The sequence below is a fragment of the Colobus angolensis genome, unplaced genomic scaffold (assembly GCF_000951035.1).
Source record: "Colobus angolensis palliatus isolate OR3802 unplaced genomic scaffold, Cang.pa_1.0 Scaffold2, whole genome shotgun sequence".
Taxonomy (NCBI): domain Eukaryota; kingdom Metazoa; phylum Chordata; class Mammalia; order Primates; family Cercopithecidae; genus Colobus; species Colobus angolensis.
In genome coordinates, this window is record NW_012115154.1 from 18,763,775 (window position 1) to 18,789,032 (window position 25,258).

The 25,258-nt window shown below is 48.4% G+C and overlaps 2 protein-coding genes across 4 annotated transcripts; one reads left to right on the forward strand and one right to left on the reverse strand.

The window, feature by feature from the left end:
* Positions 1-5,682: 5,682 nt before the first annotated feature.
* On the reverse strand, positions 5,683-15,351 carry TMEM176B (transmembrane protein 176B). 3 transcript variants are annotated; one of them, XM_011941472.1, is made up of 8 exons: positions 14,921-15,149; positions 14,223-14,230; positions 10,959-11,167; positions 8,371-8,481; positions 7,955-8,011; positions 7,502-7,723; positions 6,472-6,591; positions 5,683-6,020 (listed from the first exon to the last, which is right to left on the reverse strand). In XM_011941472.1, exons 3-8 carry the CDS (start codon positions 11,160-11,162, stop codon positions 5,928-5,930), a joined length of 807 nt encoding a protein of 268 aa, XP_011796862.1. In that variant the 5' UTR covers positions 11,163-11,167; positions 14,223-14,230; positions 14,921-15,149; the 3' UTR covers positions 5,683-5,927. The 3 variants fall into 3 exon arrangements, with proteins under 3 accessions (XP_011796862.1, XP_011796861.1, XP_011796863.1); XM_011941471.1 differs by lacking the exon at positions 14,223-14,230 and having other exon boundaries at positions 14,921-15,351; XM_011941473.1 differs by lacking the exons at positions 8,371-8,481; positions 14,223-14,230.
* A 797-nt stretch (positions 15,352-16,148) lies between these two features.
* TMEM176A (transmembrane protein 176A) lies at positions 16,149-19,678 on the forward strand. Its single transcript, XM_011941470.1, has 6 exons — positions 16,149-16,358; positions 16,802-16,912; positions 17,974-18,030; positions 18,194-18,403; positions 18,925-19,035; positions 19,389-19,678. The coding sequence occupies exons 1-6, from the start codon at positions 16,152-16,154 to the stop codon at positions 19,422-19,424; spliced, it is 732 nt and encodes a 243-aa protein (XP_011796860.1). The 5' UTR covers positions 16,149-16,151; the 3' UTR covers positions 19,425-19,678.
* Positions 19,679-25,258: the final 5,580 nt, after the last annotated feature.

Here is a 25,258-nt window from a genome sequence, read left to right on the forward strand (position 1 = left end):
AGGATGGTCTCGATCTCCTGACCTCGTGATCCACCCGCCTTGGCCTCCCAAATTCTTGGATTACAGGCATGAGCCACTGCACCCAGCTGATAGCTGCAGTTTTTACATGAAAAGGATTGGGCCTAGAACACTGAATGTGAGACCGTTGTAATGACGGAGTTGTGAAATCTAGAATCTGGTCCTGATGTTAAAGAACCCAAGATCCGACGGGGAATTAGTGAGTTGGCAAAACACAGTTAAAAGAAGTTACTAAAAACTAAAAAAAGAAGAAGAATCACTTCCTGTTTATACTCTGAATGGCTTTAAATCCTTCAATAAACATGTTGCACACAAATAGGCTTGAGATTGTCTGCATGCCCTTGTGCCACGGCCAAGAAGTCATGCCCATCTGTGTCTGTGCAGTTTTACCACCAAGACTGAGCTGTGCAAAGAGACAAATAGCTGTCAGCTTTTTCAAGTAAACAGAAGCAGAAAGAAGTGTCACATCTGACTTTCTACAGAGCACAAAGATTCAGACTTCTAAGGCTATTCACAGAAGGGGAGAGGAGAGAGGATGGGCAGGGGAGACAGGAATAGAGGAAGTGGGGCCGGGAGAGGGGTCAGATTGAGGGGAAACCATCTTCACACAGAAGCTTGGAATCTCCAGGGGAAAAACACAGAAGTTGCGGGGCAGAAAGAGGCCATTTTGTGCAACAACAACCCGAGGGGAACAAAGTAAAAGAAAAAAGAAAACCACCAAGTTGACATTTGTCTACCAGAATAAAAAAAGGAAAAGAATTGCTACTGGATCTAGTCATAAAAGGGTTAACATAGAGACACTGAAGTACAAGAATTAATACTGTCTTCAGCTAAGGAAAGTAAGGAAAGAGGCCACTTTTTACTTTTAATTTCAGTATTTCAAAACCACTAGAGTTTTTTTTTTTTTTTTTTTTTTTGGGTGGGGGTAGGGGACAGAGTCTCACTCTGTCATCCAGGCTGGAGTGCAGTGGCGTGATCTCAGCTCACTGCAACCTCTGCCTCCCAGGTTCAAGCAATTCTCCTGCCTCAGCCTCCTGAGTAGCTGGGATTACAGGTGAGCACCACCATGCCCAGCGAATTTTTGTTTTTTTAGTAGAGATGAGGTTTCACCATGTTAGCTAGGATGGTCTCTATATCTTGACCTCGTGATCCGCCCGCCTTGGCCTCCCAAAGTGCTGGGATTACAGGCATGAGCCACCGTGTCCAGCCACCACTAGAATTATTTTGTAAAACTCCAAGGTTAACAAGTTCATGAAAAGAATAAAAACAAAGAGATTAAATTCAAAGGGCCCTGTTCTATATCTGAATTCTTTCCTGAAACCACCTAGCTGTAATATTCATACCAGTGCCCCTCGAAATGTACGAAGCACATATAATGCCTGGGATCTTGTGAAAATGCAGGTTCTGACTTGGCTGATCTGGGGTGGAGGAGATTTTGCATCTCTAGCCAGTTCCCAGGGTTGCCCATGCAGGCCAGTGGATTACACCTTAAGCAGCAAGAATTGAGACCACCCACTGACTGCCAAATTTTTTCTTTTACAGAATATAGAATTGAAAAAAAATCAACCTTCACCCCCAGTCTCTAAAAAAAAATTGTTGCTTATTGACTGAATATTTATTAATAACCCCTAGGAGGCTGAACACAAGAAAAACATGGCTCCGGCCTTCCCCCAGTCCATGGAGAAGCTCCAGATTATAAGCCCAGAAACTGTGACATCTTCCCTCCCCTCCAGTCTGGACCAGGTGTATCCCCATGCCAGCTGCTCTGCTAGTGCCAACAGGTCAGCCATCCCGTGGGGAGTGTGACCTGCACAGAGAATCCCGTGCCCTGCCCCCAAAGCCCTCATGATTATAGAGAACAGAGTAGAGTTTCTACTGCTCCTTCATTCTCCCTGGCCAGTCTCTCCCTCCTTCACCTCATCTGCTCCAGTGACACATCCCAAGGAACAGACATGCCCAGTTTGAGACAGGGCAGCTCCTGCAAAGCCCCACTCTGGGGTAGCAGAGTCATCTGCCCTACGTGGAAACAGAAAGAAAAGGTCCCAGAACAGAGCGGCAGGGCCTTGCTTCAGGGCAGAGAGGACATTCAGCAGGAGCTGCAAGTGTCAGCACCCCAAGGTCATCAAGAAAGATAACAAACAGACTTCAGTGGCCCCAGATTTCCAAGTACTTCTGCTTCCTCTTTTTGACCACATAGCTGGGCCCTTGATGGAAACGGCATTTCAGAAGCCTCTCTCCGCCTCTGACAGTTTTGGCTAAAATCCAAAGCAGAAAGCAGAAGCTGCTCTTTCTGGCTTGTTAGCGTCTGAGCTCCCAGAAGAGATTATACCAGAAAAGCCTGGGAGATTTACTGGAAATTATACCAGAAGAGACTGTGCTAGAAATGCCTGTGATTATAGAGATTATGCTAGAAGAGATGTTGTGAAGACAAAGAGGGTGGGGTGCCCCTCAGGCAGCACTTAGGGAGTGGGGAGGTGTCCTGGAGACCCTGAGGAGTCAGATGTGGAGGGAGAGGAGAGGCTGGTGGGATCAGGCAACACAGGGCGACAGTGGCCTGAGGATGTGATGAGACCGCAGGGTGATATGCCAGGAACACCAGCTCCTGGGAACTGCAGCTTTCAGCTGTGACAAAGGCAGGTGTGGTCCCACACCATGAGAGGCACCCCTTTGTGGGGAACCCGGGAGTTGCACAAAGGGCTCCTCAACAGTAAACAAGGAAGGGATTTTGAAAACGTGGTGCTGGGGCACACCTGATCCCCCTCCCAGGCTGTCCCAAGCTGTCTCCTGTCTCCCAGTGTCTGAGTTTGCTAGGGTTCTCATAACAAAACACCGACTGAGGAGCTTAAACTGGAGAAATTTCTTTTCTCTCAGTTTTGGAAGGCCGAAGTCCAAGATTTGGCAGCAGCAGAGTTCCTCCAAGGCTCTCCTTGGCTAGTAAATGCCATCTTCTCCCTGTGTCCTCATGTGGCCTTCCCTCTGGGCCTGTCAGCATTCTAATTGCCTCTTGTCATAAAGACATCAGACATATTGGATAAGAGCCCACCACAATTACCTCATTTTAACTTAATTACCTCTTTCAAGACCCTATCTCCAAATACAGTCACATCCTGAGCTACTAGGGGTTAAGGCCTCAACATATGAATTTAGAGGAGACACAAATTCAACCCCTCACGCCCACCACCTCCCACCCTACCCCAGAAGCACAAAATGGTCTCCCTCCTGCCTCAAGAACTCTGGTATTCTCCAGGTTTAAGGACCAGCCCTCTGTCCATGCTGCAGTGTAGATTGAGATCTTTGTAGATGGAGTCTCGAATGTCAACATTTGTGACAACTAAAAGACAATCCCCCTGCCCAACTTTGGCCACAGTTCCTTGGAGTCAGAGTGGTGAGTGGGCAAGTAACTCAGTCCTATCAAATGCGCCCATGGACACTGAGGTATGAGCAGCTCTGCCCACTCTGCATTCTCCTGGCTGTTCATGACGTGAGCAACAGCAAGCTCAGGGTGCTCTGCCAGTGAGGGTCTGCTACTTTGCATTCTCCTTTCTCACGTTCCTTGTCTTCCTACAGTTCTTCAGCAAGCACACCACCTTCCTGCCTGATGCATCGCTAACTCGGCAGTCAAGTAACATTCGTTCTTCACAGTAAAGGGTTTATGCCTCGCCTCTTAAGCAGACTGTAAACTTCTTGGTGTTAGAAGCTCTGTCTGAAGTCTGTGTGTATCATAACCCTGCACATAGCAGGACACGGTAGTCAGGAACAGTGAAGGGTCTGAGATCTAACTGTACATGCAGGTCAGCAAGTCAGTCTGCCACAGTTTCATGGATGCTGGCAGAAGCCACAAAACCCCAAGTTGTGACAAAGAACAATTTATTACACATGGCAATAGCAGTGGTCACAGTAGCAGCATTTTTGCTTGGGTTCTAGAACCCCAGTTCCCACAGACAATGCAAAGAGGCATTGCAGGTGACACCAGCACACCCAGTGGGCTGGGTTCTAGAAGAGGAACCCTGAGCTTAAGGAATCTGATTCTTTTATAACAGGCGATCATGCCTGTCCTTTGGTCCAGAAGAAGACACTGTTTTCCAAGGCTGCCCACCAGGAGGTGACAACATCTTTGAAAAGGCAGCCAGTGCCACTGCTCACAAGATGTGTAGAAACATGAGACCTGGGGAAAGGCGGCCATCCACATATTTTGATGGGTTGAGTATTCCCTGAAGCCTGGCTAAGTGAGGCCCCATAGGTTCTTCCCCTGCTAATGGGTCTCTTTTCACATTATCCACTTCAACCCAGCTTGGCTTCTGGGCTCAGTTACTTTACATTTGCCTGTTTAGCAAAGAATTGGGGACTTCCATTACTCCATCACTGGGGGTAAAATAAATGTTGAGGTTCAGGAGATTCCAAATTCCTCTGAGATTCTAATGTCTTCTTTACTGGGGACTGAGAGAGGGATGGGGACTGCAATGGTTCTGAGCCCAAGTTTTTCCGCCTGATGATTTGTGGGCTCTGGACCCTGGGAAATGAGGAAACCAGCTGGCTTCACACCTGCTGCTCATCCAAGGCTGGGTCTCCTGGGGAGGGGTTCTTGAGCACTCCACGCCCCTCAACCACGAAACAGAACGTAACATTCTACACTGCAAGCTCCTACATAGTGGCCAGCAAGCTTTGTGTGTAAAAAGCCTATTAGTAAATATTTTATGTTTTGTGGGCCATTCAGTCTCTGTTAAGACTCCTCAGCTCTGCCCTTGTAGCACAAAAACACTACAATGTGTAAACAAATGGTCGTGGCTGTGTTTAGATAAATTTTTATTTACACAATTCGATGGTGAGCTGGATTTGCCCCTCGGGATGTAATTAGCTGACCCTGCACATATTCTGAACACACTCCTGTCTCACAGGCTTCTTTATAAGCCTCTATGTAAAGCACAGGCTGGTGAGGGCCCCAGGGAGAGCAGCACCGCAGCACCGCCCTCAGCACAGGCCCCCAGTCCAAGTCCTGTGCAGGAGCAGGTCTCACCCAGTGCAGCAGCTCCGCACCTCTGTGATACCACTCTGCCAAGAGGGAAGGTGCAGGCCCTGCAGCCCATTGGCTTGGATCTGAAGACCAGCCCTGTGGGGCTGCTAAGTCATGAAACTGACCTGATGGAGATTTCATAAAGCCCCTACCAGCTTTCCAGCTAGAGAAATGCTTACATCTGTATATTTATGTCTTCACATATAAAGAAAATGGAAAAAGTCCAAATCAATTCACTATCATTTACAATGAAAGGAAAGAAGACTAAGGATAGTGTTTATGTGGGTGTGGAGAGAGGAAAAGAGACAGAACCAACACTAATTACTGCTAAACAAAAAAAGAGAAAGGAAGGAAGATGGGGAGGGAGGGGGCAAAAATCTCGTTCCATGCTCCACACAGTTCTCTCAAGTCTACAGGCTGAGGTCGTCGGAGCCTAGACAATTTCAGCAGGTAAGAAGATTCTAGGCCCACTAGACTTCCTTCCACTTTACACTGAATTGAATAAAATCATAAAAAGGGGTTTTCCCAAAATTTAGTCTTTTTGGGACAGTGTTTCAATGGGATAAGTCAGCTCCCATTTAACCTCATACATAGCAACACAAAGAAAGGCCTTTCACGGTGCACAAGGTGTATAAACAAAGAGAAACCATATCTTTCTGGGCAAAATTGTTTTTCTGGATTGTTTATTATGTTTAATCAGCACTGTGGAAAATGCAACAATATCTGTTCATGGACTTGAGAACCCCGGAGTGGGAACAGCAGGTGCTGATGTGGGGAGAAGAAAGGAGGAAGATCTGGACAGCAGCCATAGGGGAGGCAAGTGTGAGGAGCCAGGAGTGGGGGCCCTGGGCTGCCCCAGACAGAGACATGCGGGCATCCCGGTGGGGTCTTTGGCGGCTCACAGGACAATGGCAGTGGAGGTCTGCTCCCTAGAGGGTGAGGGGGGCACTGAATTCTCCCCTAGTAGTCTCTTCTCTGATCCTTCCTCATTCTGGAAAAAAAAAGAAAAAAGAAATCCTTCGGGGAAAAGGATGCAGGCAGAGTTAGCATCATAGAACTCAGAAAGCAGAAAGAGGAAAGGAGGAGGGAAAGGAAAAGGTGACAGGAAACACAGATTAGGAAAAAAAAAAAAAAAAAAAACAAAAAAAAAAACAAGGTGGCAGAGGAAGGGGAGTGGGACGAACACTTGGGACAGGGCAGAGGGGAGAGTGGGGAGATCAGAGCAGGGGAGGGCGCAGAGAGGCACAGGGCAGCGAGAGTTGGCCCAGGACCATGGTGATGGCCACATTCCCCGACAGCAAAGGGGAGAGTTGCATATGGAAAGAAGCTGAGGGGGACCGGCCTGGCCTCAGGTTCGGGTGCCCCTGACCCTGCACTCCTACCTGCACTCCTACTCACCACCCAGACTCACACTGCCCAGCGGCCCCTGCCCGATAACTCACCAGGGGCTGGGAGCTCTGGCCACACAAGTTTCCAAGATTCACTCCCAAGGAAGCCAAGGACACAATGACCTTCAAGACACAGACAGCCAGGAACAGGGCACGGATTGCTGTGAACAACTTCTGTAGATAAGGGAAAAACAAAGATAGTCAGGTATCAGGTACTCCAATGCTGCCACATCACCACCCTCTCCACCCACCCAGGCACTGACTCTATCCAGCTTGCTGCTCCCACCACAGCTGACTGTGTTTCCAGCCACAGCTTCCATCCCACTGGCTTGTCTGCAGAGTGACCTTATCACTCCCTGTCAAGAAGTGGAGACTATTCCTTCAATCCCTAGAATCTGGAAGGGCCTAGGACTGCTTTGGCCACAGTGAAAGTGACACTATCCAGTGACAGGGTAGCCCTTAGCTGGTCTGGCAGCTTCTACTTTCTGTCTCCTGAAATGCTTGCAACTAGGGTGCTCCCCATCGGAATCCAGTTTCTGTGCTATGAGAAGCCCAAGCCACGTGGAGAAGCCATCGCTGGCTCTTGCTGACAGCCTCCGCTGAGCTCTGGACCATGCAGCTGCATCATCTCAGTCCCCCAACCTTGGCGAGCACTTGGATAACTTCACCCCCATCTGACTGTAACTGCATGAGAAAACCCGTGAGTGAGGATGGCTCGTCTGAATCCAGCCAACTCATAGCACCGTGAGAAATAATAGTTGTAATTTTAAGCCACTACATTTTGGGGTGGTTTTTAATTCAGTAATGGAAAACTGGGATACCGACACACCAGAAAAGCCAGAAGAGTGGCCCGCTATCTCCTCTCCGAAATGTCTCCTCTTTGTTCCTCATCCCCTTTGATTCAGAGGATCTTCATGTCATGAGGTCTGAGAAATGTCTGCAGTTTACATTAAAACCTCCTGAATGAAAGACTCAGCATGAGGTCCAAGCTCAAAGAGCCTACATCTGTCTCCTCCAGTGCCCCCAGCTCCCTGGGAACAAAGAGCTGTGATGGGTCCCCAAAGACTGGACTCTTTCTGCTCACCCTCAGCATCTGCATGTAAGCTCTACACTCCTCCTTCTGCCATTGGATCTCTTGACTTCGCCATCTGTACTCAGTGGTAGGGATGACAAGGTCCCAGGGATCACACACAGTGTCAATGTATAAAAAGGGTTCAGTTTGCCAGATGAAGCTATTCACGCAGAGGACAACAGCAGCCATAGCTGTAGCAAAGCCTGCCAGGGTGAACAGGCTGGATACATAGCCCTGGAAGAGAAAGAGGGTCAAGACACAGGCTCCTTCAATCAGTGGAAGAGTCATGAGGTCCCTGCCTCAAAGCCATCTCCTCTTCCCCAGCCCCTGTCCAGGAAACCCTCTCCTCCCCTCCAAGAAAGACCCCAAGATATTGGCAACCAAAGGGCAGAAGACAGATAATGGAGCGGAACTCAGGAGGGGGTCAGTGAACAAGGTGGAGGAGAGAGGGTGTCCAAGACTCACAGCAAGTTTGCCCGGGTGCTTCTCATGGACAATGGCCCCAGCTCCCGCTGCGATCGCCTGAAAAGAGACACCAGAAAAAGGCCTCCAGTTTACTCTTCCGAATTGGTCTATCATCACCCTCCCACCAGCAGTTCCCAGAACAGTCAATGTGAAGCAGGATCCCAGGGAAAGACAAAGAACTCTGACACAGAGACAGGACTCTACCTACACCTGCCCCACCTCTCCCACTTGTCTTCAAGAGAAAAATGGAAGTGACAGGGTCTCAGCTACACCCTAGGGCAGCTTCCTCATGGCCAAAGGCCATTTGGCCCCAGAGGCTTTGGTTGCTTCCCCAGAGCCCCAACCCAGATCTATAAGCACCTTCTTGCCCATCACAACTTGCCTCCCTCCGGGCTCACAGCCTGTTCCTTACTCACCACAGACCCCGCCCAGAAGGCACAGCCTGAGGCACGCAGCACAGTCCAGGGCCCCAAGCAGAGACACACTCCAAGAGCACAGCTCACAACCCCCAGCAATATCTGAGTCACCTGCAAGACAGAATGAGAAATCAGACCCCTTCCCATGAGCCCACGTGCCCCAGCTGCCCCGGGAGCAGCTGCCTGGCTCCTATCTAGGTGGCTCTCCTCTCCATTTCCTCTGCCTTAACCTCTCTGCAGCTCTGATTCTAGAAGGTTCTGTCCCCTTAAATCCATGAAGCAGCACTGGCCTGGGTCTCCCCTCACCCTTCTCATAGGCTCGGCTATTTATCCTTCATCACTTTTTCCCAACTTCAACACTTTCTCATCCCACCTGAAGATTCACACTTTTTCCCCTCATTCTCCTTCAGAGGTCCCATTGTCCCATCCAAATACCCAGCCTGACCTGAGCTTCTGGCCTATCCTTTCTCTACAGATCCAAACACACACTCTTGAGGGCTCTGTGACAGACACAAAAATGTGCCGCTAAGACACCCTTCAAGATAGGGCTTGTTTGATTGCTGACAGCCTACAGTTGTCAGCTCCTCCAGGGTCACCCTAATTTTTCAAGCTGAAGACACATGCTGAGCAGGGCCCCCCAGCCAATGACTAAGCAAGACAGTGGCTCAAAGGCCATCTCCACCCAGTGTGGAACTCCTGCAGTGGGCAGCCTTTGCCTGGAAACTCCCCACTGGCCTGGCAGAGTCTGCATTGCAGCCTGATGGTTCCTTCTACCCAATCCTGCTCCCTCTCTTTTCATTCCATAGGTGTCATACCCCAAAAAGCTGTTCACACACCCAACTCCAACTCAGAAGAGAATTCCTCTTCTTCCTGGAAAACCCAACTATCACCACCAGCACATCCTACCGGCATCTCGAATTTGTCACATCCAAATCCCACACCCCCCACCAACTACCACACACACACACACACACACACATACACGTCTCTCGAACCACCTGCACATCCTACCAACTACCACACACACACACACACACACACATATACACATGTCTCTCGAACCACCTGCACATCCACCTGCACAACCACACATATACACATGTCTCTCGAACCATCTGCACATCTCGGATTTGTCACATCCAAATCCCACACCCCCCCGCTACCACACACACACATCTCTCAAATGTCTGCTCCTCCTGACTTTCAGGGCTCTGATCTCCTGGTCACCCACACTTCAACCCTCTGTATGCTGCGGATGCCTCTCTTCCCTTATCCCCCACATCCCTTCACTCCCATGCCATGGAGGTCTGCGAAGGACAGGGACTCCTTTGTCTCCTCACCATTCCTGCTACGATTATGCAAGTGCAGACCCTTGATCCTTCTCACCTGGATGCCTCCTGACTCTGAGGCAGGTTCCTGCTCAGAATCCATCCACAGTCTTCTCACTGTCAAAGTTGATTCAGGACAGACTGCATCCCTGGTCTTTCAAGGTTCTCAGCAATATGGCCCCAAATCACCCATTCGTGAAGCCCATTTTCTTTACTCTTAACCATTATAGAACTTGCCCTATGCCTTCCAGCCTCTTTGCCTTTGCTCCTGTCATTCTTTAACCTGGAATTCTTTTTTGTCCATCTTCCACCTCTGTCTATACCTATTCGTTCTCCATTCAGGGTTCTCCTGCCCTCAAGGATGTCAGATGTGCTTCTCCCTCGCCTGATCTACCTTTAGTTCCAGTCATTAGTGTAGCTGCTGTTTCTTCTGATGGTCACTGAGCACTTTTAGATATAGCCCAGGGATTCTCTCTGTAGTTTGGCCTGAAGTGCTGAACACATTGCCTTGCACCTGTAGGCTCTCAGTCCATGTCGGGTCAATGAAACTGAATTAATAGCCTCTAGACTCCTCTTCCTGTTGCCCCACCTCTGGCTGGGACCAACTCCTCTGCACCAAAGAGGTCGATTATTCCTTTTCATTCAAATTTCTGTGGGGATACTTACAACTTTTTCCTACACAGGATGAGGTATAAATAGTGATTTCTCATGTCCCTCTCATGGAAATTCAACCCACTTTCCTTTTCTGCATCCTATTGAAGAAGGAGAGTTTCCATTGTGAAAGCTGAGCCTACAAATGGGGTCATTCTTGTCACACTCAGCTAAAACAGAGTCAAGTGGCCAGGGGCAAAAAGCACTAGGGGCACAAAATGCTGCTCCCAAAATGTAATTCTCTACAAATCAGGCTGCTGAAGCTGCCTGCTGCAACCTGAAACCTGCTTTATCTACAGCTTCTGACCTTGCTACAACTCTACGATTAGTTTTACCCACACCATCGCTCACCCATCAGAGCTCGCCAGCTCCCCAAAACCTATGATCTTTCTTGAAGGGCAATATGTAACATTCCTCCTTTTTATAAGCCTTTAACCTTCTCTTTGTTCCAAAGATGTACTGCAGACCACCTGGTCTGTGTGTATGCCCCAAATTGCAATTATCTACTCCCAAATAAAATGTTTTAATTTTGAAGATTTGATTCTATATTTTAATTGACCGCATCACCTCGTTAATGTGCCCCCCTATCCTGCACCAGCCCAGTCTTACCCCTAGAGCCAGCTGCTCATAACCAATCCTGGCTGTGGAAGGCACAGTGTCCCTAGGGTGAAAAAGAAATTTCTTCAGAGAACTTCCAGCTTTCAGCAGTTGTGTCAAAGTTGACTCCTGGTGGATGTGGACGTTGATGTGGGAGGGCTGGGATGGTGTAGAGGCCACAGCAACTCCATTCACAATCACCATGTTTTGGGTCATCCTGCCTGTCAGGGAGAAGACATACAGAAGTGAGGTCTGGGAACTAGGTGAGGGAAAAATACACAACACAGGTGAAAGGAGAGAAATAGTGTCTTTGTCAAGACCCCAGATGGGCACAATGGCTCACGCCTGTAATCCCAGCACTTTGCGAGGCTGAGGTGGGTGGATTACCTGAGGTCAGGAGTTCAAGACCAGCCTGGCCAATGTGGCAAACCCCTTCTCTACTAAAAATACAAAAACTCACATGGTGGTGTGCACCTGTAGTCCCAGCTACTCAGACAGCTGAGGGAGGAGAATCACTTGAATCTGGGAGGCTGAGGTTGTAGTGAGCTGAGATCTTGCCACTACACTCCAGCCTGGGTAACAGAGTGAGACTCCATCCCAGAAAAAAAAAAAAAGTCTTTGTCAAGATCCAAAAGGTCTTCCCAGTGCAGATATCAATGTCACAGTGACCTTAGTGATTAGTGACTTAGTATATCTGTATACATATCTTTACACATAATACTTTACACATAAAAATGTTAAGAGATACAAAAGGCTATATATATATTTAAAACCTTATCTCTCATCTTTTTCCCTCAACCACCTATTTGCCTTGCAGATGGAAAGTAATATTACCGGTTTCTCATAAATCCTACCATGACATTTTTGCATACAAAAGTGTGAAAAAGTATTTCTCCCCCCTTTTCCCACAAATAGCAGCATACTATACACACTGATTTGCATGATGCTGTGTTCACATGATCATATGTTTTTAGAATAACCCTACATGAGTCCATGAAAAGTATCAACCTAAATAACAGAGAAAGGCTCTCCAAAAGAAAATGAGATTTATTCCGGAATAGGGCATTACAACGAGAATATGCTTACCATAGTAAATCATGTGAACATTCAGGCAGGTAAAAGAAGACAAAGGTTTTTAAAGGAAAAATGGGGAGACTTACATAATCACTTTGAGATGATCATCCTTGGCTACAAGGATCCATAACAAGGGTGACACCTGTCCAGGGTTAGACAGGCAGTTGCTGGTGGATGTCCTCACAGAAGTATTTTTTTGTGTAAGGTTATCATTTTACAGAGTCCTTTGTGATGAGTTTTGTTACCAGGTATTTACGCATGAGAACCCTGCCTTGTGAGCTTTCTCAGGCTCTAATTTTCAGATTTTTTTTTTAACACAAGTGACTCGATTATGATTCTGACAACTTTCACAAAAGCTTCTTCACTCATTTGTGTAACTGCATGTATTTCAAGAGTATGAATTTCTTATAATTTATTTAAGTGGTCCCCTATTGGCAGACATTTAGGTTATTTCCAATCCTTTTCCATTACAGACAATGTGGAATTGGCAGGGCAACTGGAATGTGCATTTGCAATTTTAGTAGATATTGTCAGTTATCCTCCATAAAGGTGGTAGTAATTCACATGCAGGAGGCAAACTCTTTTATCCTTTTCCTTTTATATGAGGAAAAATGCATTGATTTTAATCAATTTTATGTAATAAAATGTCCCATTTTAAATGTATATCTCAATGAGTTTTGACCAATTTATACGTTTGTGCAATTACAGCTACAATCAAGATAAAGGACATTCCTGCACTGCAACACGTTCCCTAAAGCCCCTCCCCAGGAAATAACCCCAACCACTAGCCATGAGCAACCACTAACTTGCTTTCTGTAATGATTTGCATATATTTTTAATCCATGGTTCTCTTTTGTTGTTATTATTATTATTATTTTTTTTTTTTTTTTTGAGATGGAGTCTCACTCTGTCACCCAGGCTAGAGTGCAATGGTGCGATCTCAGCTCACTGCCAGCTCCACCTCCCAGGTTCACGCCATTCTCCTGCGTCAGCCTCCCAAGTAACTGGGACTACAGGCGCCCACCACCAAGCCCAGCTAATTTTTTGTATTTTTAGTAGAGACGGGGTTTCACTGTGTTAGCCAGGACGGTCTCGATCTCCTGACCTCGTGATCCACCCGCCTCAGCCTCCCAAAGTGCTGGGATTACAGGCGTGAGCCACCGCGCCTGGCCGGTTCTCTTTTATATTTTAGAGAGAGAGATGGGGTGTTGCTTTGTTGCCCAGGGTGGTCTCAAACTCCTGGACTCAAGCAATCCTCCCACCTCAGCCTCCCAAAGTGCTGCAATTACAGGTGTGAGCCACCAGGACCACACCTGGCCCATAGTTCTCTTATTATGAGTGAGGTTGATTTTTTTTCATATGTTAAGGGGCGTTTTTATTTCTTCTTTTGTGAGCTCTCCGTTCACATCCTATGTCCTTGTTTTGTTTTGATTTTTTCTATGGAAGTTCTTTATCTATTCACCAAATTCCCATTTGTGATATAAGTTTCAAATGTTTCTTTACAATTTGTAGTTTATTTTTTGACCTTGCTTGTATTTTCATACACTCCATATTCTATTTCATTCTATTTATGGTGTCTAGCTCTTAGACTTTTAAAGGACTTCCTCGTTTCAAGATTATAAAATAATCTTCCATATTTTCTTCTAAGTGGCTTTATGCTTTCAGTTTTCACTTTTAAATGTTGACCATCTGGAATTTGGGAGCTGCGTCACCAACCTTGGCCGTTGGGAGACACGGATCCAAGTTCTGTTGCTGTCATTCCGATGTTTAACTTCCGAAAGATACGTTCCATTTGTGGAATACATCTTTTTCTCAGTGATTTAAAATTCTCTCCTGAGCAGAAACGAAGTTCCCCTAGGAATGTAGGCCTATTCTAGTCCTTATATTCTGCCCATTGGCATGTCTCATGGGCTAGGCATCATTACCACAATTTTAACCTGGAGCTTAATGCTAATTGGGCTGTTTCACAATCCCCTCGTGTGGTTTTTCTTTCAGAATTGTCATGGCTATTTTTGCTAGATTACTTTTGCACGTGCACTTTAGAATCAGCTTGCCTGGCTCTAAAATAAATCCTGCATAGGTAATTCTAATGGACATCCTGGCTAAGTATCACAGTTTAAATCAAATATTATTAACAATTCTAATAACACCTGCCATTCGTCCTCTACCTACTTTTCAAAGCACTTTCACTCTTTCACCCACCTGGCCTCCTTGGGGTTAGAAAGGACAGGAGTTAGACAATTCCACACATGCACAAAGGAGCACCAGACTGCTTCCCACAAAACGAAGCCCAGCCCCAGATTCCAGCCAGACCTTCCCTTGAGGGCCCAGGCCTCGCCCTGAGTGCACCTCAGGTTCCAGCTATCTCCGGGCCTCCAGGACCACTGCTTCCCCCACCCCACGCCAACCCCTAGATCTGCCTCGCCCCCTCCTGAGGAGTCGGATCTGAACCAGGCCGGCACCGCAGAGATTCCCCCTGCCGGCCGCCGGACGCCTGGTAGGTGTTGGGCTCTTCCCGGCTGCCCCGAACGCTTTTCTCTGTCCAGCTCCTCCTGTGCCCCGGGACTGGGGAAAGCGTCCGGCAGCCCCACCACGCCCTGGCCCCATCCCAGGAGCCACCCCACGGTAGGGCTCCAGCCAGGGTCCAGGCGTGCGGGTGGCGGAAAGTACAGGGGACGAGCCAGGCCCAAGCCTCTCCGCCTGCTCTCCAGCCGTTTTTCTGGGGAGAAACACCTGCACCCAGCTGTCCCTCCCTCCTACGCGAGTTCTCCTGGAAACCAGGATGGAGGAAGAAAGACGTCTTGTGGACAGGACGGGGTGGGGGCATGGCCCTGGGGACTCCTCGTGACAGAGGGTCCTGCGGCAAGAGGGTCTCCCGGGCCGCAGGGGCCCCGCCTCACCTGCCGTCCTCTGGGAGCCGGCGGCGTAGCAGAGCGGACAGGAGCTGACCCCGAGCAGGGGAGCGACGGGAGGGCGGGGATGGCAGATGCAGGGGTGGGGGCTGAGGCCCCGCCCAGGCTGCGCGGTTTCCCGAAACCAGCTGCGGCCCCGGGGTCCGGCAGGGGGGTTCAGCCTGGAGGAGCGGACCTGGCGGGAGAAGGCCGAGCCCCCGCGCGACCCCGGAGCTCCCACTCGCCCACATTCGCACGTCGGCCCTGGCTGGGCGGAGCTGGGGGCGAGGACGACCCCACGGGCTTTCCCAGGGCCGTCCGCCCGCGCACCCTCCCAGTTCCCCAGAGCCCAGTGACCCTCGGGCAGCGAGAGAACCCCAGACGGACCCCAGGCCCTGCAGCCTGCCATGAACCCGAGGGGCTGAAGTTCAACCCTGCCCCCGCCTCCACCCCCGCCTCCACCTCCAATTCTCAACCCACTTCTCCAGCCGGCGCCCTAACCGGCGCCCCAGCCCTCCCGCTGCCTGCTCGCAGGTCCCGAGGAGCGCAGGTGAGGCGGCGCCCCACTCCTGGCTGCCCGCGGGACTCTTTCTGCACGCGCCCCGAGGTGCCTCCGCACAGTTGGAGGGGCGTAGGAGGGACCCCCACCCAGGGATGAGACTGCAGGAAGGGGACTGCGGAGAAGGCCAGGTGCGGCCCCCGCTTTTGACCTCTCTCGGCACCGCTCCGCGGTCCTACCCTGGGCAGGGGCGGCGTGAACCTGTCGGGCGTGAGCAACGGTCGGTGGAGCTGGAGGTCGGCGGTGGCGGGGTCAGGGAGTATCTGGAGCCCAGCTGGGGCGCGGCTGCTGCCACAGGAGCTCCACAGGCAGCCAAGGGCTCGGTCCTGTCCCAGAGCCTGCAGACTGTGGAGGGGAGACCACAGGAAGAGCCCGGGTGGAGGGGATGAAGGGTGGGGGCGTGGGGCGCTGCTTGAACTAGACGCCTAGGCCCTGGGAGGAGGATGCGGGGGACAGAGCAGATCTGGGGCGAAAGGTGAGGTTCCCGCAGGATCAGCGGTCGCCGCAGCCCCAGCATGATCAGCAGCCCCCTCTGCTACACGCACTCCCCTCCTGAGGGGGCAGGGGTGCGGCTCTGTGACCAGGACAGCCATTCATTCGGTGACCTTGAGCCCCACTGGCCCCTGACTTCCCCAGCTCCAATGAAATCTGCGAAAATCTTCTGACAGCCCTTCCTCCCTGATGCTGCCTTCTTCACACACGGTGTCCCTGACAATGGAGACAGCCGACAGTGATGAGATGGCCCCGGAGGCCCCACAACCCACCCACGTCGATGTGCACATCCACCAGGAGTCTGCCCTGGCCAAGCTCCTGCTGACCTGCTGCTCTGTGCTGCGGCCCCGGGCCACCCAGGCCAGGGGCAGCAGCCGGCTGCTGGTGGCCTCCTGGGTGAGTGTGATGGCCTGCCTCGTGGGGCGGCAGGAGGGACTCCCCACCTCCTGCCGCGGCAGCACTTTCTGCCAGCCTCCCACTCAACAGGACACCGAGCCAGTTGTGTCTTCTTACTTAGGAATGTGACTCTCTGGCATTCTCAGTAAGAGCCTGGGAAGGGGAGGCTCTGGGCTGAACGGGTGTGGAGGAGCCACTGACCCTGCCGTGTCCCAATCAGTGGAGCCCTTTCCTATCCGCCAAACTCAGGATGGGCCCGCTCTCCTCCCTTTCTCTACTCTTTTCTCCTCCTTCTTCCTCTTCTTCTTTCTCCTCCTCCTCCTCTTCTCCTTTCTCTTCTCCTCTCTCTCTCTCTCTCCCTCTCTTTTTGGGGTTTTAGCGGTTAATCCCTGCAGTGGCAGGTCCACCTAGGAGCTGGGATCTTAGGGTCCTTTGGCTTTCAGGTGACGCAGATTGTGCTGGGGATCTTGAGTGCAGTCCTGGGAGGATTTTTCTACATCGGCAACTACACCCTCCTGGTCACCTCGGGAGCTGCCATCTGGACAGGGGCTGTGGTGAGTAGAGCAGGACAGTGCTTGACTGCCTGTGGGGAGTGTGGGGCGTTGCTCTCCTGATTGCCTTCCTCCAACATGGTGCCACAGAATGCTGGCAGTCGGAAAGATCTGATTATCTAGGCCCATTCCCTGCCTGTTCAGATGAGCAAACAGCTAAGGGCAGTAGTGGCATGTCCTAGTCACACTGCTCTCCCATACCCTGCCCAGTGCTGCTCCCACCAGGCTGGCCGCCTCTCCCTGCCTTCAACAGTTAATGTCAACTAAGGATCTAAGGACCTGCTCATCTCCGGATACTTGCGCTGAGATGGGGGAGGCAGAGCGTGCCAGATAGTATGTGATCCCCCAGGAAGCATCACCCCCTGGTTATTCCCATTGTCCTATACAGGCCCTGCACACAATGGGAACCCAGGAATTGTCAATAGATGGGTGTGTGCAGTTTGCACAGGAGCTGGGTAGGCTGATCATGGTACCTACACCCTCAGAATAGCAGTAAAACACTTATATTTACTGAGAGAAATCAAGAGTAATCACCTTCACCCAGCCCATGGCAAAATACCCAGATTAGTTACAGAATTAGCCAAACAGGATTCAGGTCCACCTGTTCACTGGGATATACTAGATTTCCTGTTCTTCAAGCTCAGCTGAGTGGATCATTGGGCACTGTTAGGACAGGCTTCTAAACCTAATAGTGCCCACTCTGTATAAACTCACCCTTTGTTGAGAGCTTCTGCAACACCCTATGACTTTTATCCACAAGATCCCACCATCCCTGGAACTTTCATAAAGCACTTGGTGTTGTTTAAAAAGGAAGGTTTAGGAGATCACACCTGGCTTGACCACAAGCTCTTAGGTGTCACTAAAGCAGGGCCTTCTGCAGCCTCAGGAGTTGGATCGGGCTCCACCCTCTCAGCAGTTATCTTACCATGGATAATAAAGCTTAGCATGAAACCTCCGGCCCAAACTGAGTGTGCTAGGGAAGGGCCTGCTGTATGGAGGGTGTCTCGTCGGAGGGGACTTGCATTTCCTGTGCTAAGCCCGCTCCTGGCTCAATCTCTCCCCAGGCTGTGCTAGCTGGAGCTACTGCCTTCATTTATGAGAAACGGGGTGGTACCTACTGGGTAAGTTCAGGGAAGGGCATGGGAGGGGACCAGGTTCAGGCTGGAGGCCACCCCAATCTCCTGCCCTGTCACAGGCTTCTCTGGGCCTTGCCCTATTTTCCCCCGATTGGACTCTGGGAGAGACTGAAACACGAAGATTTCTCTCTGCCTCCTCCCTCCCCAGGCCCTGCTGAGGACTCTGCTAGCGCTAGCAGCTTTCTCCACAGCCATCGCTGCCCTCAAACTTTGGAATGAAGATTTCCAATATGGCTATTATTACAACAGTGTCTGCCACATCTCCACCTCGAGTGGCTGGTACACCCCAGCCCCCACTCACAGTCCAGAAGAAGTCAGAAGGCTACACCTGTGTACCTCCTTCCTGTACATGCTAAAGGTAGGTGGCCAAGGGGAAGGTGCAGCAGCAGGTGGGGCAGGGATGGCCAGGCCAGGCCAGGGGCAAGAGTCAGCTTCTCCACCAGAAATAGCTGTTACCTATTCTGCATCAAGCTTGAGTATTGGACAAAGCATCAAACAAAACAGAAATGGCTCCTGTAGGGTATTACAGACTAGTGGGCAATACAAGCATTAAAATAATAATAAATGAACCAATATAGCAAGCGTGCAAAGTGCTGCAAAGGTGTTAAATGCATGGTTTCCCTTGATCCTCTGAAGTCTTGGAGGTTATCAGGGAATCAAATCATAGCCCAAACCTGTCACTGTGTAAATGAGGACGCAGGCCCAATGTGAGGGGTTTCCAGCTGCATTCTGCACACTAAATGCATTGACTTCCCCTCCAGAAGCCACAAACTTGAAGATAAAGGGGTAGAGATTTTCCCAGGTCAACAAGGAGCATGAGGACAGAGCAGGAAGGCAGTTGTCATCCTGGTGCTTATGGCCTTGGCCCTCTGTCCCCAGGCCTTGTTCCATACCCTTCAGGCCATGATCTTGGGTGTCTGGATTCTGCTGTTTCTGGCATCTCTAGCCCCTCTGTGGCTGTACTGCTGGAGAAAGTTCCCAACCAAAGGGGTGAGTCCCTAAAGTGTGTGCCTGTGTGTTTGGGGCAGTGGAGCTGCTCAAAGGAGACAGGAATGGACAGTGGACAGTTTGGGGAGGAGAAAGGGGCTCATGACCCAAGTCCCAACTATTATCATGCCTGTCTTTCTACCCAGTGGTGGCCCAGCCCGGAAAGCCCCTATCCCCAACCAAGCAGCCCCCAAGTCAAAGAGCCCAGGAATCCAGGGAAGTCCATATCCATGCTATACCTTTGCATCAGGTAGCATGCAGCTGATTCTGTTAGTTCCAGAGCTAAGCAGCCCTGGAGGAAAGACTCCACCCTTTCTTTCCCACTCACGATTGTCTTGCCTTTCCTTTTCCCTTAGAAAAGACACCAGAAGGAGATGTTGGAAGTGAGCTGAATCTAGCCATGCCTCTCCTGATTATTAGCGCCTGGTGCTTCTGCACTGTGCATCCCTGCATCTGACTGCTGGAAGAACCAGACTGGGGAAAAGAGACTCTTCAACATCCCCAGTTATCCTGCTGCCATGACCATGGCCACAACCCTGCTCCAGCAGCACTTACCCATTCCTTACGTCCCTTCCCTATCCTGCTCCGCTTCATGTCCCCTCCTGAGCAGTCATGTGATAATAAACTCTCATGTTATTGTTCCCAGGTTCTCGCTTAGTTATTCCAGGGAATTTCTCTTGGTTGGAGGAGGAAGTGGAGAAGGAGCCAACGGCAAACCTCAGACACCCTCCCACAGCTCCCCAACCTCCTGCCTCAGGCTAGAGCTGCTGGCCCTGGAGCTAGAACCTCTTTGAGGCTGGTCCCGTGGCTGTAGGTTCAAAGGTCTAGGAATAAAGGATGAACGGGGCTGAGACTCTGAACCCACTCCCTAACGCTAACATTTAAGAAGGTGAATGCTTGGCAATTTAAGAATTAGATTTTTTTTTATTGTGACTGTTTGAAAAGATTAAGTAGACAACATAACATTGATAAGACATCCAACAATAAAGAAAGGACATCCAACAGTATGACAAAATAGAAACCTTACAAATTATCCATAAAAAATCCTAAAACTGCTGTATAAAATATGAATCATGTATTTTTAAATTCATGACTATGAACCAAGAAAAAGATGGAGGCCATTAAAGCCTATAGAAGAAGTAGGGGCAAGAATTCAGAGTGGAAGCCAGTATCTGCCTGTGTTAGTCCCACAATCACCCACATACTCAGTGTTCCACTTGAAGGACCTACAGGGCTCAGCATGTAGTTGTGTTCATGGCTAAGTTATATTATAGTAAAAGGACACACAAGGTGGGGAAAGAACATATTAGGTGGACTCTGGAAGAATCTGGGCACAGGCTTCCTATATCCTCCCACAGTGAGAGGCTACACAGCAGTGTTTCTGCCCAGGGAAGCCCACCTAAGACTCAAAGACCAGGGTTTTTATTGAGAGCTGGCCACATAGGCACTCCCTCCACCTGCACAGCTACTGCAATTCCAGACTCCCAGAGGAAAAGCAGGTGTCCACCTGAAATCACATTGTACAGTCTAGGCAAGCTGATAGAGTGAAATTTAGTACACAGGCACACAAAACCACCTTATCAGCATAGGAACATTCCAGAAGCCCAATTCCTAGAAGACAACCAAGGGTAGCAAAACCTTGTAAAGGGCGACTCTCTGTGTTAACTCTTTCCTGCACACTGCCCTAAGGGCATCTGCCAACCTCTTGCAACCCAAAACTGCACTTAATAACTATGTGAAAGACAATAAATGAAGCCTAGAGCCACTTAAGCTGGAGAGTTACAGTGAAGGACCCAGTATACATCTTCACTTTCAGAGAAGAATTGGGAAAAAAATCCACTCCATAGAGGGGGATGACAAGTAAACTCTTGGTGATAGGAGTCAGATGAAGATTCATGAATACAAGTCGGCCCTAACATGGACTTAGGGATGGAATTCCCACTCCTTGGATAAACCCCCAAACCCTGAGAAAATAATTTAAAGGTCCTCAAGATGGTAGTGACCCCTGACACCTGTCAGAAACAAATGCAAATTCTGCCTGGAAAAATTTATCTTCAACAGAGCCCTTAAATGATCTGCATGACTATATTTTTTAAAGTGACGCAAATAAACAGAAAGCAAAAAAAAAAGCAAAAAAGATGATGATTATAAATTAAGTTTATGAGTAAGTGCAATAAATATAAATGGATAAAATAGTCCATTTGAAACATAGACTATATTTTTATAAAACTCATCCATATGCTATTTACATGAAATACAACTAAAGCAAAGATACAGAAATATAGTAAAAGGATGGGGAAAAAAAACAAATTAGTATGGCTCTATTCAAGAGCATTGCTAGAGACAAAGAGGCCACTCATGGTCAATCCAATCATCATTCTCTCTTCCTTACTAACAGAAATCCAGTTTTGTTTTGTTTTTAAGTCGCTACTGCCAGCCTTCCTTGCAATTGAGGATTGCAATGACCCACACTCTCAGCCAATGAGAAGTCAAGAGAATTCACTGGGAATAGAAAGAATTGGTTGGTTTCCCTAATTTCTGCTCTCTGCTTCCTCGCCTTCTCCCAGGAATCAGGACCCCATACCTGGCACTGGAGGAGCCATCTTGTGGCTAAGCAGGTAATAGCCACAGGTTGGAAATGATACAAAAGACAAAGGAGGCTGGACCCTCAACAACATAATTGAATATGCCCAACCAATCTTGGATACTTACCTTTGAACTGTTCTATATGACAAAAAGTAAATGCCTTGCTGGCTTTTTTTAAGGAAAAAATTTTTTTTAATTTACAGTAGCAACAACACTGTAAGATACTTAGAAATAAATCTAGATACTCAAGATTGGTAAAGAAAATCATAAAACTTTATTGAAAAACATTAATGAATACCTAAATTAAATAAAAAGATACATACCATGTTCATAGATGGGAGGACTCCATTTTGTAAAGATGGCATCTCCCTCCAAATTTATGCATAAATTCAGTGCAATCCAAATCAAAATCTCACCAGAGTTTTATTAGTATTTGATTGGCCAATCCTCAACTTGACACAGAAGATCAAAAATTCAAGAATGTCGGCGCGTTCCAAGATGGCCAGATAGGAACAGCTCCGGTCTGCAGTTGCCAGCGTGATCATCACAGAAGATGTGTGATTTCTGCATTTCCAACTGAGGTACCTGGTTCATCTCATTGGGACTGGTTGGACAGTGGGTGCAGCCCTCAGAGGGCGAGCCAAAGCAGGGTGGGGCATTGCCTCACTGGGGAAGTGCAAGGGGTCAGGGAATTTTCCTTTCCTAGCCAAGGGAAGCTATGACAGACTGTGCCTGGAAAAATGGAACATTCCCGCCTAAATACTGTGCTTTTCCAACAGTCTTAGCAAACAGCACACCAGGAGATGATATCCCATGCCTGGCTAGGAGGGTCCCAAGTCCACGGAGCCTTGCTCACTGCTAGCACAGCAGTCTGAGATCAACCTGCAAGGCAGCAGCCTGGCAGGGGGAGGGACATGCGCCATTGCTGAGGCTTGAGTAGGTAAACAAAGCAGCCAGGGAAGCTTGAACTGGGTGGAACCCACCACAGCTCGGCAAGGCCTGCTACCTCTGTTGACTCCACCTCCAGGGGTCAGGGGGCAGGGCATAGCTGAACTAAAGGCAGCAGAAACTTCTGCAGACTTAAACCTCCCTGTCTGACAGCTGCGAAGAGAGCAGTGGTTCTCCCAGCAGACCGTTTGAGCTCTGAGAACTGACAGACTGCTTCCTCAAGTGGGTCCCTGACCCTTGTGTAGCTTAACTGGGAGACACTTCCCAGTAGGGGCCGACTGACACCTCATACAGGCAGGTGCCCCTCTGGGATGAAGCTACCAGAGGAAGGATCAGGCAGCAATATTTGCTGTTTTGATCAGGCAAACAGGGTCTGGAGTGGACTTCCAGCAAACTCCAACAGACCTGCAGCTGAGGGACCTGACTGTTCGAAGGAAAACTACAAACAGAAAGGAATAGCATCAAATCAACAAAAAGGACATCCATACCAAAATCCCATCTGTAGGTCACCAACATCAAAGCCCAAAGGTAGATAAAACCACAAAGATGGGGAGAAACCAGAGCAGAAAAGCTGAAAATGCTAAAAACCGGAACGCCTCTTCTCCTCCAAAGGATCGCAGCTCCTCACCAGCAACAGAATGAAGCTGGATGGAGAATGACTTTGACAAGTTGACAGGATTCAGAAGATCGGTAATAACAAACTTCTTTGAGCTAAAGGAGGATGTTTGAACCCATCGCAAGGAAGCTGAAAACCTTGAAAAAAAATTAGACGAATGGCTAACTAGAATAAACAGTGTAGAGAAGACCTTAAATGACCTAATGGAGCTGAAAACCATGGCACAAGAACTATGTGATGAATGCACAAGCTTCAGTAGCCGATTTGATCAAGTGGAAGAAAGGGTACCAGTGATTGAAGATCAAATTAATGAAATAAAGCAACAAGAGAACTTTAGAAAAAAAAAAGAGTAAAAAGAAACAAACAAAGCCTCCAAGAAATATGGGACTACGTGAAAAGACCAAATCTACGTTTGATTGGTGTACCTGAAAGTGACAAGGAGAACGGAACCAAGTTGGAAAATACTCTTCAGGATACTATCCAGGAGGACTTCCGCAACCTAGCAAAGCAGGCCAACATTCAAATTCAGGAAATACAGAGAATGTCACAAAGATACTCCTTGGGAAGAGCAACCCCAAGACACCTAATTGTCAGATTCACCAAGGCTGAAATGAAGGAAAAAATGTTAAGGGCAGCCAAAGAGAAAGGTCAGGTTACCCACAAAGGGAAGCCCATCAGACTAACAGTGGATCTCTCCGGCAGAAACTACAGGCCAGAAGAGAGTGAGGGCCAATATTTAACATTCTTAAAGAAAAGAATTTTCAACCCAGAATTTCGTTTCTTGCCAAACTAAGCTTTATCAGTGAAGGAGAAATAAAATAGTTTACAGACACACAAATGCTGAGAGATTTTGTCACCACCAGGCCTGCCTTACAAGAACTCCTGAAGGAAGCACTAAACATGGAAAGGAACAACCAGTACCAGCCACTGCAAAAACATGCCAAATTGTAAAGACCATCGATGCTAGGAAGAAATTGCGTCAACTAATGGGCAAAATAACCAGATAACATCATGTCAGGATCAAATTCACACATAACAATATTAACCTTAAATGTAAATGGGCTTAATGCCCCAATTAAGAGACACAGACTGGTAAATAGGATAAAGAGTCAAGACCCATCAGTCTGCTGTATTCAGGAGACCCATCTCACATGCAGAGACACACATAGGCTCAAAATAAAGGGATGGAGGAAGATCTACCAAGCAAATGGAGAACAAAAAAAAGCAGGGGTTGCAATCCTAGTCTCTGAAAAGAGACAAAGAAGGCCATTACATAATGGTAAAGGGATCAATTCAACAGGAAGAGCTAACTATCCTAAATATATATGCACCCAATACAGGAGCACCCAGATTCATAAAGCAAGTCCTTAGAGACTTACAAAGAGACTTAGACTCCCATACAATAATAATGGGAGACTTCAACACTCCACTGTCAACATTAGACAGATCAACGAGACAGAAAGTTAACAAGGATATCCAGGAATTGAACTCATCTCTGCACCAAGCGACCTAATAGACATCTATAGAACTCTCCACCCCAAATCAACAGAATATACATTCTTCTCAGCACCACATCACACTTATTCCAAAATTGACCACATAATTGGAAGTAAAGCACTCCTCAGCAAATGTAAAAGAACAGAAATTATAACAAACTGTCTCTCAGACCACAGTGCAATCAAACTAGAACTCAGGACTAAGAAATTCAATCAAAACTGCTCAACTACATGGAAACTGAACAACCTGCTCCTGAATGACTACTGGGTACATAACGAAATGAAGGCAGAAATAAAGATGTTCTTTGAAACCAATGAGAACAAAGACACAACGTAACAGAATCTCTGGGACACATTTAAAGTAGTGTGTAGAGGGAAATTTATAACACTAAATGCCCACAAGAGAAAGGAGGAAAGATCTAAAATAAACACCCTAACGTTACAAGTAAAAGAACTAGAGAAGCAAGAACAAACACACTCAAAACCTAGCAGAAGGTAAGAAATAACTAAGATCAGAGCAGAACTGAAGGAGATAGAGACACAAAAAACCCTTCAAAAAATCAATGAATCCAGGAGCTGG

Bases quoted from the DNA above. Each gene is read 5' to 3' on its own strand.
- TMEM176B (XM_011941471.1), bottom strand. From the start codon at position 15,320: ATGGCAGGCTGCAGGGCCTGGGGTCCGTCTGGGGTTCTCTCGCTGCCC. The intron at 7,724-7,954 runs GTGAGTCTTGGA...TTTCTCTTCCAG, and splicing joins AGCACCCGGGCAAACTTGCT to GGCTATGTATCCAGCCTGTT. The intron at 6,592-7,501 runs GTGAGCAGAAAG...CCTTATCTACAG, and splicing joins CTTACATGCAGATGCTGAGG to AAGTTGTTCACAGCAATCCG.
- TMEM176A (XM_011941470.1), top strand. From the start codon at position 16,152: ATGCTGCCTTCTTCACACACGGTGTCCCTGACAATGGAGACAGCCGAC. The intron at 16,359-16,801 runs GTGAGTGTGATG...TTTGGCTTTCAG, and splicing joins GGCTGCTGGTGGCCTCCTGG to GTGACGCAGATTGTGCTGGG. The intron at 18,404-18,924 runs GTAGGTGGCCAA...CTCTGTCCCCAG, and splicing joins CCTTCCTGTACATGCTAAAG to GCCTTGTTCCATACCCTTCA.